At 39.2% G+C, this 13,323-nt stretch overlaps 1 protein-coding gene across 2 annotated transcripts in view; it reads right to left on the bottom strand.

The window, feature by feature from the left end:
• The window catches only part of lekr1 (leucine, glutamate and lysine rich 1), a 157,977-nt gene that overhangs the window by 93,560 nt on the left and 51,094 nt on the right, over window positions 1-13,323 (bottom strand). For both annotated transcript variants that reach the window (XM_036149971.1, XM_036149972.1), the window contains exon 3: window positions 1,060-1,589. In XM_036149971.1, coding sequence (XP_036005864.1) covers window positions 1,060-1,589 — 530 coding nt within the window. The remainder of the gene's footprint in view (window positions 1-1,059; window positions 1,590-13,323) is intronic.

Genomic DNA, 13,323 nt, shown 5'->3' with positions numbered 1-13,323 from the left:
AACCTAACCATGATGCTTTTGGACAGTGGGAGGAAGCCGGGGGTACCTGGCGGAAAAAACCATGTGTGCACAGGGAAACTTGCAAACACCATGTAGAAAAGTCCCCGGGCTAGGATTGAAACCAGGACCTTCTTGCTACAAGGCAGCAGTGATGCTGAAACATAATCCAGATTTTCTCAAGAGGAAGATCAGCATTGTAGAGCATTAAAATCTGCCACTATAAAAACATTGACAACCTTATTTCTATAATAATTTCACTCAGTTTGCTTGTGATGACATAATAAGTATTGGAAATTATATATTATTAAAGACTTGACAAATAAATGAAAACCAGTTCTTACCTGTGAACTCATATCAGAATGGTTGGCTATTGAATGATAAACATAAACAAATCCGGTTTTACCAATGTTTGTTAAACGTAGAACATGTTCTTCATCAAGTTGAACTGGCACAAGATTTTTTCACATTTCCAGACCCGCATCTGAGTGGTTGCCATAACTACATTAAACTGTAATACTGACAAATGTTGAAAGGGTCTCATGCCTGGCTTGAAAATGTTTTTAGAGTACAAAAGCTTTACTGTTGCTTATTTCCACTACCCTAAACGAAATCAAGGGAAAGATTCCATGGATAATATGAAATCAGATGTTTTTTAGAATCTTTTTGCACTAATAAACTCAAATATTAAGTTAGACACTGTCAATATCCTTTATGCTTGTCACTGTGCATTTAAGAGCAATTTTAAATTTTTAAGCAAAAATGAAAAATACTTCCCAGCTTAATTAAGGCTGTGAGCAGTAAAATAGTTTCAGACTGAACTTCTACAAAGTTTCCTTTTCCCATCTTTGTGTTTAATCACAGAGTGGAAGACGACTGCAGAAAACAAAGTTTTCATCAAACAGACACATGAATTCAGGAGTCAGTGAGATTATTGGCTGGTCTAAGAGTTTAGGTTTTATCGCCTAAACTCACTTGATGACAGTCCCTTTGAAGCCTGGCATATGTTATCATAAAAGGTGAAGGAAGTAAGGAGGGAATTCAAATGCTGACAAAACTCACCTCTTTTTCAGCTGTTCAAGGTTTTTCGTCAGGTCTTCTGAACTTTGCTTGGCCTTCTGAAGGTCAGCCCTCAGAACAGTTTCTCTCTCCTCGGCGCTCTTCCCCAGCTCTTCCTTCTGCTTTCTCAGTTGCTCCACTGCCAAGTCTCCCAGCTCCCTTCTGAGCTCTCTCTCCCTCTCTTCGATGACGTTCTGATACCCCTCTTCCATCTCTTTCTTCAATCTCTCACATTTTGCTTCAGACTCCTCTCTCAGATATTTCATCATGTCCTGGTTCCTTTTTTGCAGTTCTTCTCTGGCATTTTTCGCCCTGAGATCAGCTTGTTTGTGCATTTGCATCTGAAGCTCCCTCTCCCACTCCAGCCTGTCCAGCTCCAGCGCCTCATGCTGGGCCTTCTCCCTCTGGGCGGTCTCCTTCAGGTCCCGCAGCTCGGCCTCTAACTGAGCCACCTGAGAGCGGAGCTGATGAAACTCGTGGAAAATCAGGTAGCTTACACCGCAGTAACGGCACACCGTCTCGCTGCGTTCCATCTGAGGAGAAAAAAAAATACAACTTGTTGGATATCATTGTAAGATGCCATTTGCTTAATAGTCTGAATGCGAAGCGTTGCTGAAAGACAGGTGACTTGCAAAAACCCACACATATCCCTACAAACATCATTTTGCTGAATAGACGTAGAAAATACACTGCAGTCTAAACAATGTGAAAATGGGGTTGAGAACTGGAAACTGTAACGATGTCCACTTTAAATGTCCTTGAAAGGTGGTCATGGTGGACCAGAAGGGCGAATCTAGCCTGACTATCATCGTCTTTGTTTAGGCGCAATGTGGGCCAGTCTCGAAGCTGCTTCCTGAGTTCGCCTCTGGCGTAGGATGATGACAGCTTGGAAAAACGTTGCCTGGACTGACAAGTCCTGATATCAACTGCAACACTTCAACGGTAATAGAAATAATACGAGAGCAGTGAGCCATCCTGCCTTGTATCAACAGCTCAGTCTGGGAACGAAGGTGTCATGGCGTGGGGATATTTATATCATTTAAACACTGCAGCTTACCTGACCATTACTGCTGACCTTGTTCATCCCTTCATTACCACAGTTTACTCCTCTTCCAGTAGTCACTTTCAGCAGGCTAATGCACAATGTCAGAAAGCTCATTTCATCTGAAGCTGGTTTCTGGAGATATGCTCCCCCAGTCACCTGATCTCAACGCAACAGAGCACACTTTGGAACTGGGATCCGCATCATGGAGATGCAGCTGAAAAATCTGCCACAACTGTGTGATGCTCCGATGTCAATATAGACCAAAATCTCACAAGAATATTTCTGACAGACAGTTGAATATACGCCATGAAGAATTGAGAGCCTTCTTTCTGAAGGCAAAGGGGGTCCAACCAAGTCCCAGCAAGTTATAACTAATAGAGTGGATGGTGAGTGTATAGTATGCCATATATAAGTATCTAGCTGAATGACTGTTTCACAAGAATTGCTATTATACAATAATTTCCGTGGTTCTCACATCCTGAACATTTTATTAATCTCAGTTAAGCTCGACCCTTTCAAAACTTCATTTTTAAAACACTTGATTTGGAAAACCCTACGCTATGAAATATGGAAGTATTTGATTGGGGGACAAGAAGTAAATATTAATAATTAATAAAGAAAAAAGATCTATGTTTTGAAAAAGATGTGCAATGGATATATTGGAAATGATTGTTTTGGCAACAAAACCATCCTTATTTAACCAACAATGAGAGAACAAAGACTGCAAACAACAGCAATCTGTTGGTTTTGCTTCCAAACACGCTGTCGTGCAAAGACCAGGTGATTTAAAAATGAGCTAAACATGAGCCTGTGTAAAGTTTGTTAAAGCATGCTGCGTAGAAAGGATCTTAAAGATCTTAAACAGAACCGATGCACCTACTCTACAGTTTCTATAAGGTCAGAGCATTTAATGTATAAATGTAATCATCTTTTTCTTTTTAAACCTGTAATTTTTGTTCTTAAATCAATATGATGAATTCCCTTTTCTGACAGATTTATTCTGAACTGAACTAAATATGTATGACACTCTTGACAAACTAATATTCAAATCTTGTGATTCCAACCTTTTTAGCCAACACAAGCTGTTGGTTGGGGCACAGAGGAATGTCAATGTCAACTTAATTTATGCGGCGCTTTCTAAGAAACATGTTGCGGCAAAATGTTGCACAGAAACCCCACCCCCCTCCCCGTAAAAGTTGTTTAATAAGAGCAGTAAAAACACAAACATAGGAGCCTTGGAAAAAAAAATTATGGTATGCCAATATTTAATGCTTTGTTTTTACACACTGGCAAATCAGAGAGGCAAAAAAGTATTTAGTCAGCGACTGATTGTACAAGTTCTCCTACTTAGAAAGACGAGAGGGCTGTCATTTTTATCATAGATACACTGCAACTACGCGAGACAAAATGATGGGGGAAAAATCCAGTATATCACATTGTAGGATTTTTATTGAATCTACTGTATATGTACATTATGGTGGAAAATAAATATTGGGTCACACACAAATAAGTAAGATGTCTGACCTTCACAGACCTGTCACTTCTTTAAGAAGCTCTTCTGTCCTCCACTTGTTACCTGTATTAATGGCACCTGTTTGAACTCATTATCTGTATAATAGACACCTGTCCACAGCCTCAGACAGTCAGACTCTAACTCAACCATGGCCAAAACCAAAGAGCTGTCGAAGGACACCAGGAAGAAAGTTGTAGATCTGTTCCAGGCTGGGAAAAGTTAATCTATAACAGACAAGCAGGTTAATGTGAATAAATCCACTATGGGAGCAACTGGAAGAAAATGGAAGAAGAACAAGACCATTGCTAATCTACTTCGATCTGGGATCCCATACAAGATCTCATCCCATGGGGTCAAAATGATCATGAGAACAGTGAAAATCCCAGAACTACACAGAGGAACCTGATGAATGATCTGCAGAGAGCTTGGACCAAAGTAACAAAGGCTACCATCAGTAACACACTACGAAAATTAATGTGTTGTCCTAACTCCCACCATGGCTAATGCAAAAGATCTCATATAAAGGTGTAAATTTGGATATTTATCTAGTTGGATTATTCCTTAAAAATATCCAAGACAATGGTCCATGTACAGTCATAGAAACATTTTATATATACACAGTATATATATATATATATATATATATATATATATATATATATATATATATATATATATATATATATATATATATATATATATACATACACAGTATATATATATATATATATATATATATATATATATATATATATATATATATATATATATGTTTCATTTAGAATTATGTATTTTAAGAATTTACCATTTCTTTTAGATTTCTTTAAAACATCAACAAGGGGTGGGGGATGGTGATTAAAGCAACGCCCATTAGGCGTTTCCCTCTTCCAGGCCTTTCTAGGCTGGTGGAATCACTAAACCGGGCAGAGACATTCTGAGCGTGGAGGAGCCGAGTAGGGCGGGGGAAATGGGCGGGCCAGTGGAACTGCGTCTTTACAGGAAATGTTTGACCTCTGTCATTGCAAACAAAAGTTATGCTACAAAGTTGAGTTGAACTTTTGTTATTACTACATCATACCCCCTTTATTTATAGAGCATTTTAAAATAACAGTTATTGACCAAATTCTTATTTTTCATCATAATTTACGAATAAATCCTTTAAAAATCCTATTTACAGGATTTATTTCCTAATTTTGTCTCTTATATTTGAAGTGTACCTATGATGAAAATTACAGACCTCTCATCTTTCTACGTAGGAAAACTTGCACAGTGGCTGACTTAGTACTTTTTTGCCTCACTGTATGTATTTGGTTCCCAGTTTACAGCTGTTGGTTTTTTACCTGTACGTTTTCAAACTGAAATCACAGCATTTTGAAAAAACAATACAAAACAACATAGCACAAACACAAAGTATAGGAGGCTTTTAGAGTTTACAAAATAAATATCTGAATTTCACAGAATTTTGGGAAATGTTTCATATTAATACCTTCCCTTTCATCTGAGAATGAAAAGGAAGTTTACTTTGAAAATAAAATATAGTTTATATATATATATATATATATATATATATATATATATATATATATATATATATATATATATATATATATATATATATATATATATATATATATATATATATACACACACACACACATGTCCTGTTATTCATTGGAATCTTGTGCGGATGTTGTTGTCAAAAACAACATCTTACTGTCAGCAGTTCAAAACAGAGGAAAGTAAATCCTCTAATCCCTACTCCACATATTGTCGTCGCCCCGTCTGTTGTCTCCCAAATGATTTATCATTCTCTGTGCGTGTCAATGTACTCCCTCCAAGGACCTGTCACTTCTTTCAGTGTTTCAAGGAACAAATCCTTTCCCTCAAGCTTTCATCTTCAGGTTGATACAGTACGTGGCTCAGAGGCAGCTGATGGGTGGTTGACATACCGACAGCTTCCATGTCAGAACCTTCCAAGCAGACTGCTACATGATGTAAACACGGTGAAATAAACTCACAAACAAAGCTTAGATGCTTCAGGAGAAAAAAAATGAGCAGAACTTTCATTCCCCGAAAGTGCAGAGGCCTTTCTCTGAACATTAGGATATTTTTAGCAATGAAAAATAACGAAAACTCAAATATACATTATTCTTAAAAGTCTCTACTCCACTGACTATTTTTTAACGAGGAAGCCTCTGCTTTGTGTGCGAAAGTACGTGTGTCTACCTCCGACTCTTATGCATATTTAAACTTCCGGGTAAGTAACAGTCTCAGGTTGGACAGATTAGAAGTCAAAACAGATCGAATAAACACTGGACGGGAAAAGCCGTAGACGTGACAACTGAGTGACAGGGGACACAACATAAGGTGTCGTTCCATCTCTTCGCCGATCACATTTACTTCTTCCACCGTCAATGTTAGCAACTTGCCAATCTACATCAGGAAACGATGCTCATTATGTCTGCCTCCCGTCTCTAAGACAGCAGCAGTCTGTCTTCCACCAACGATGGCTGACAAAACGACAGGAAGAGGAATCTCAGGCATTATTATTGAGGGAGGCATGATATTGAGTAAGCTTGGGTGATAAGTCTTCCTGAATTTAAACCGTAACATATGGCCGCACGGTGTTAGAAAATGATGTGATGCTGTTGTTATTGTTAAATATAACTATGGTGATGTCAGTAGCAATAAATCAACATTTTTCTAAATCATCTCATTAGCATCTATCACAGTAATGCTTACAACAGTCTTTTTTACCTTCAGAATCTCGGGCCGCATTATCATGTGTCAGGATCCCCAGGGGTTTGATTACTTCTTGTAGTTCCCTGGGGATCCTGCAGCTGATCCTGTTTATGTTTTTGCACCTTAGTATTTTTCAGTGTTCAGATACTCAGATACTTTCTGTTCTTTATTAGTTTAGTAGTTTATTCTTGTATCTACTAGATTCAGTTCCTTTGTTAGTCAGCTTCTGTTCATTATTAGTTTAGTAGTTCTGTTAGACCTTTATTTTCTTCCTGCCCATCCTCAGTATAGTTATTCTCTCATGTCTGTCCATTCATCATGTTCCCCTGTTAGATTTAGTTCTCTTCCTACCCCTGCCAGTTCACTGTCTCCTGGATGTTTGCCTGAACTTTGGTCCACCGAGACAAACCCTGACACTGCGTCAGGAGCCGATGAGGGTAGAGGACCCAAAATGTGCACTCAAGTAAAAATGGCATTACTTTAATATGTTTTTATTAAAGTAGAAATAAATAGTCATCCAAAACATTACTCAAGGTTAAAAAAGTATTTGGTAAAATAGCTACTTGTGTACTGAGTATCTGCGTAGTGCTGTTTAATCTGATTAAATTTTTGAAAAGGATATAATCACATAGACCAGTGGTCTTCAACTTTTTTTCAGTCCGGGTGTTGCCGCTGTCATCGTACGGGCAGGGAAAAGTCGGAGAATAACTTCACTCTACTGCATTCAGTTGAGCCGCCACGAGGGACACATCACCTCTCTTTTATTTTGGTACACGCAACGGCACTGCGCATGTTCCACAATTTATAGTCGCACACACCAATGATGTCAGTGAAGAGCACACATCGGAAAAATACATGTTAACACCAGGGCACCCCTTGATCTCGCTAACCCCACCTTTAGTTCAGTCCTTTAAGGACAGATGATGTCAAATAAAGTTTCATCACAACATTTTGTTGTATATGCCGCAATAACAATAAAAGTTGTGATACAAAGCATTTTAAAAAACTCATCCTGGCCTGTTAGGCAATACGTCTGTCAGGGAAGGGATCACAAAAAAAAGAAAAGAAAAACCCACCCCTAATAAAAATATTAGGACCATAGTATAAGCATTTTTCTCTGCTAGACTTTAACCAGATTTAATGCCATAGTCCCCCCCAAAAAACTCAACTCAACTAAAAGTGCAAAAAAATGTCTCAGCTGTGAACAGCCAGAACTTTGCTTAAAAATTCTGGCTGTGACGGTTTCCAGTGGGCTGGTTGGCATGTTACTCCATGTGGTAACGGTGGCTTCACCAAGGCATCCAGAATCTAGAACTGACATGTGTTTTTGTAAACCTCCATCAGAAGGCTGTAGATCAGGATGGTTCAAGAAAGGGGTCTTTTTTTTTCCTGGTAAATGTCCTCGATCAGACAGCTGTTGTGAACTGCGGCTTGGTCCTGCTTAAAGATCTAATGATCACAGCACAAACAAAGGTGGAGGAGCAACTCGTAGAATTGCCAACACAGCGTGTTTCATTTTAGTAAGCCTCATATTTAACAATGAGCATTGACACTTCCTTCTTTTTCTTCTTCTACTGTTTATGTTTGGCTTCCAGATAGACGAGTCTGACAAGCGGCATCTCTCTACGGGGCTGAGTCTGACGTGTGGTTTTTAGACGTACAGTGTGAGCAGTACTGTACTACTGTACGCATCAGAGCATCGGGCCGTAAAATGTAAGAACATATACCGTGAGCAGGGAACTTTTAAACCCTGCGGTTTCGTCGTACAGTTTGAGCTGTATCTGGGTACAATGATTGAAAATATCGTACAGTGTATGCCCGGCTTTACACAACCTGAAGCTCCATTGTTCCATTCAAGGAAAAAGCTCCTCAGATCATGATCAAGCCTTCTCCACCGTGCGCCGTTGAAAAGCGTCTTTAGAGGGATCTCTTTGCCCTGCCAGTAATGTTGCTAACCATCAGAACCAGCTAGAATAGTTTCTTGTCAGAGACAAGAAACAGAATGACTTCCTTTCTGTGTCCAACACTTGGAAAAGGTCTTGCTTATGCAACAAGACCGAAATCCTTTTTTCTATTTGCCATCAGAGGGTCATGACATTTTAAATGTCTGACAGAAAATGCCATGAAAGACAAATTTGAACTTTTTTGTTGCTACAGTCCTAAACTTTTGATAAGCTGACAAAGAACCTGTTTGAATTTAATGGCAGTGGTAAAAAAGAAATGCCCACTTTATTTTTTCCCCACTTGCTCCTGTTTTTTCTTCTTCTTTTTTTTCCTTTTCGCATTTTGAAGCTGTAGTAGCTGGTTCTGATGCACCAGCATGAAATGCTGCTCTAAAAACAAAACTTACCTATTATCCAACAGACAGATTTTAATACACCAGTTAGCAAGTGATGCAAATATGGCTGGCATCAAATTCATAGCAGAATTTTTAAAGATTGCCTTTACAGCAATATCTTAGTGTTGGAAACAACACCCAAACATTACACAAGTTTGTTCCTAGGACATCTTATTTATGATTTTAAAGCAATAATCTGATTTTCAAATCAGAAGGGAAGTTCTAAGGTAAGGTTTAAAACCAAAAGTAACAAGTAATTTACTATTTTCCAAAATCATATAATAAATATCCTCCCTTGTCCAGAGAATATGAATGAAGTAGAGTTTCTCTTTAGCTGAGGGAGATAAGAGACCTTCCAAAGAAATTAATGCAACTTCCTCGGGTCAACAAAGTCTCTCCATGTGCCCGGGTCCAGTCTCCACAGAAACAGATTTTAAAAATAAAGTACACAAATTGACCTGACCTGACCTGAGGTTTTTTTTGCATATATGATGCTATTCATTTTTAAATGGAATCTTTCTGACATTTTTTCTATGAAACAAAAACATTCAACAAATTGCTTTGCTTAAACCATTTAAAAATGTTCTCAAACAAAGTAAAAACTACTTAGAAACACCCCTTTCTATGATATTCCTATGAAACAAGTTGCTAACATCAGCCTCTTAGATATTGTAATTGGCAGGCATTTGTACTAAGAAAAGTGTAAAATGGAAGTATATTAAATCGTCCTCAGCAGGTTAACATAAGGCGATGTGTTGCCACAACAGGATTTCAGCGCATGCATGTGAGAAGAAGCGAGGATAAATGCGGGAAAGAGTGAGGAATATTTGGAACTGGGGGTCGGGGGATTTTGGTGTTTACTGCGCAGATTTGCTCTTGGTTTCTAGGCAAAGAAGCAGAAAAAAAAAACATGTGTGGTTTGAGAGGTAACATGTGGTGGGGAAGCTCATGTTGTAAGTAATATAGTGATGAGGACAAACAGAGGAGTAAAAGAGAGCAAAAGTCCCCCCGAGGCCAAGACAGAGCCTAAGCTAAGACTCATACACAACTATAGTCACAGGGAGCCTCGGCAAACAATAAATACACCTCTAGCATGAATGCATGTTTGCTCAAATCAAACCAGTAAATCACCCCCGTTAGTCCTCAGCACCTAACAGCTAAACAGTCTATTCTGTGTGATGGTATTTGCGTTTGGAGTCTGCTGACAGTCTGCGCTTTCTCCACAATGCCTTTCTCCTTCATGAACTAAACATGAGGGGCTATTACGCCCTGCCTGAAACATTTAGGAGGAAGAGTAGAGTAAAGTAGAAGGGGGTGAAGGGGCATGGATGGCTGGCTTCCTGATAGGATGAGAAACATAAGTAATTTATGCAGTGATTTCCAGTGTCTGCACGTATACAAAGATCTGTAATTATTGCCCCCCATGTACTAAAGGGTAAGGAGAAACTGTTATAAAGACAAAGTGCACAGAAATCTGCAACAGTCTTCTCACTTTGACGAACAGGTTTACAGTAACCCTCCTCATTCAGCGCTTCCTAATTGTTTCCCTAATGTTCAATTTCCTTACAGCATCCCATTTCCTCCTCTTTGTCTTCTCATCGTAGCCCCTCCAGCCCCCCCCCTCTCCTCCTAACATGTGCCTTTTCCCTCCCTCTCTTCCTCATCATCCTGCTCTTCCACCTCCGCCTCTTCAGCTCCAGCTGCCGTGACCCATCTGGCTCACCGAAAAACACCAGAAGTGGGTCACTGTCACGAACACATATCCTTGATGTTGCACGCACATACATTCAGTCACCAAACACACACACACACACACACACACACACACACACACACACACACACACACACACACGTGAATAGGCATTAGACCCCCCACCCCCCAAGTCCAAATGCACTCAAACGTGCATGCTTTTACCAATATTGATCTAACAAGCAGGCAGTCACTTAAACTTCAATCTCCAACTGTGCACACACTGTGGCGTATGCACAAACATGGCCAGGCATATAGAACATATGGGCACCCTCGCTCTATCATGATGTGAGGTTGCTTCGCTGCCATTTACTGGAAGCTATTTTCAAATAGTAATAAATGCTGATTTGAAGAATTGGGGAAAAAGGACCCACTATATTACTGTGAAAAAAAATGGGATAACGGTCAAAGTGTGTGTTGTTGTTGTTTTTTACAGATGAACTCTAAACGACAATGCAGGTCCAAGAAGTTTAAAAAAAATGTTCAGAGGACAAAACTGGCTGTTTTTTTTATAGACAAATTAGAATATGCGTTCCGAATATTAAGCAGACATTTCTGTAATAAAATAGTATCTTTTTTTCTATTGGTCTAATGTAATATTCTAATCTTAAATGTTGTGTTTTCTTTAGCTGTAGGCGGAAAATCATTATTTAACAGAAATAAAAATGGGACACACTGATATGAAAATGTAGGCATATATCAATATTGAATATTATTATTGTTTTTATGGCTGACAAATGATATTTACTACTATTATATATATATTTCCCTACCCGTTTGACACTGAAATAACGATCACACCGCTGACATTGCTTCTTTGCACTGCATCACTATCACTGTCAAATGACCAAACAATTACTACATGGTTGATCACTCCCAAAAAAACATATACTGACGACAGCCAGCTGGAAATAAACATTGGTTAATAATAGGGGCCCAGTTTTACTTATCGTACTGATACGATGTGTTAAACATTGACTAACATCGACAATACTAATATTAATGCGGATATATTGTGCATCCCTAGAAATAAAGGCTGTGTGTAATTCATTTAAATAATGTGTTTCATTAAGTGAATCGAGTTAATGAAATAAATTACCAGTTGAAAAATATTCTAATTAATTGTAAATGACTTTTCCAGGCTCAAAATTCCAAAGATCAAATTTTTGGCCCATTTATAAACATGTATGGTTTAGTTCACTGCAGTTTACTGCTGGTATATCAACAGAAGTCAGGCTTAGAAAAATTAAGTCTGCAAAAAATATATAACTGACAGACGTACAGATACCAAATTTAGAAAACGGGAATAATGTCGGGACATACAAATCTTCTTCCAAATTAAGTGCCCAGTAAAACTGTAATGCGTGCCAATAATTGGGTCTGGCAATGTTTTTTGTTCTGTTCAGTGAAGATAAATTTAATAAGGTATCTCGACATGAATCGTCACCTCTCATTTCAATGATCTAGAGCAGGTCATAAAGTCAAAATTTGCTAATCTCCTATGCCTGAGCACGGTCATGTCAATTTATTGGTGGCTGGTGGGGAAACCTCAAACATACAGTGGACTCACAACCAGGCAGTAATGCAGGTGTAGTTGGTAGCACTTTATAACAACTACACTTTGATAAATCATAAACAGTGTAGTTTAGTGCGTGATTAAATACTTCGAAGATGCAATGAAGTGTGGGGGTGCTTTTAGGCATTTTTTTGGGGGGGGGGTTGCCTGGAGGATTAAGGGCATTAGGATTAAGTCTGATCAACTGATATGAGGACAGGATGGTGGACTCGGAGAGGGAAAAAAATCAAAGCCACTGGAACGCCCTCACATCGTAATTACTCCTTATACACAGATTTTCCTTCAATTTTCCCTCTGTTCAGTCCAACAAATGGCTTGTCCTTTTCATCTATTAATCTGGCACTTCACACGGCTTCACTTTCTCTATGTTAAATCACAGATCCACTTGATCATGCAACCAATTAGGAAAGGTATTGAGTAAGTAGTTAAATGACTAGTCTGTGTTTTTATCCTTCATTTGCTGAAATAAATATAAATTTTCTGCTATGTAACAGTGTGTGAGAGCTCGTAGAGCTGCTCTAAACAGACAAAACTGTCACACGTTCTTTTTTCATATCTTCATCTGTTGCAGGTGAGTGTACATCCTTATGTCTTGGTGTAGTTTGGACCGTGCGCACAAACGAGACAAGTCGTTTCGTGACCGTGGCTTTGTTTCATTTCGCGACGATGAACCCCCCGCAGCGCTCAGTGAAGTGGGAACTAATGCTGAGATTCCACTCATCTGGATCCCATGGTGCAACACACATCTTGTGACAAGAATGTCAGTGTATTTATAAGTGAGCGCATGCATGCATATGCAAGTAACTTCCTTCAGTGCGTGTTTGTATGAACGAATAAGGCTTTTATGCCTGGAAATCTAGTGGTAAATGTGCTTTTGCATGTGGCCGTAAGTGGATGGGCGAAAGGGAAATGGGAGTAAAAGTCACAAGGGATAGATGGAAGTGAGGGGAGAGTGTGTGTGTGTGTGTGTGGGGGGGGGATTATAATTTCTAGAGAGTGACCGGACAGCTCACCGGCTTGTGGAGTGGGTGAATTAAAGAACAGTGAACTAGACCATTTCTTTACTGTGTCGGTGCTGATCATATTGCCGTTTGCCATTCGAACATGCCCAAAGACGGGAGTGTCCGGACGGCAGACACTGGAAACATCTGACACCGACACAAATGAGTCACGACAGCGTCAGCACACCAGACAAAGGAGAGATGTAGAGGTTTGTAACATATGCAGAAGAGGTTACGGGGCCAGTGGGCTTGGAAAGGAAAAAATACAAATCCGAACCAAGCAAACTTCCAGTGAAATAT

This window comes from Fundulus heteroclitus, chromosome 18 (genome assembly GCF_011125445.2).
Source record: "Fundulus heteroclitus isolate FHET01 chromosome 18, MU-UCD_Fhet_4.1, whole genome shotgun sequence".
In the NCBI taxonomy this organism is placed as follows: domain Eukaryota; kingdom Metazoa; phylum Chordata; class Actinopteri; order Cyprinodontiformes; family Fundulidae; genus Fundulus; species Fundulus heteroclitus.
This window is presented reverse-complemented; position numbering and strand designations above follow the sequence as displayed.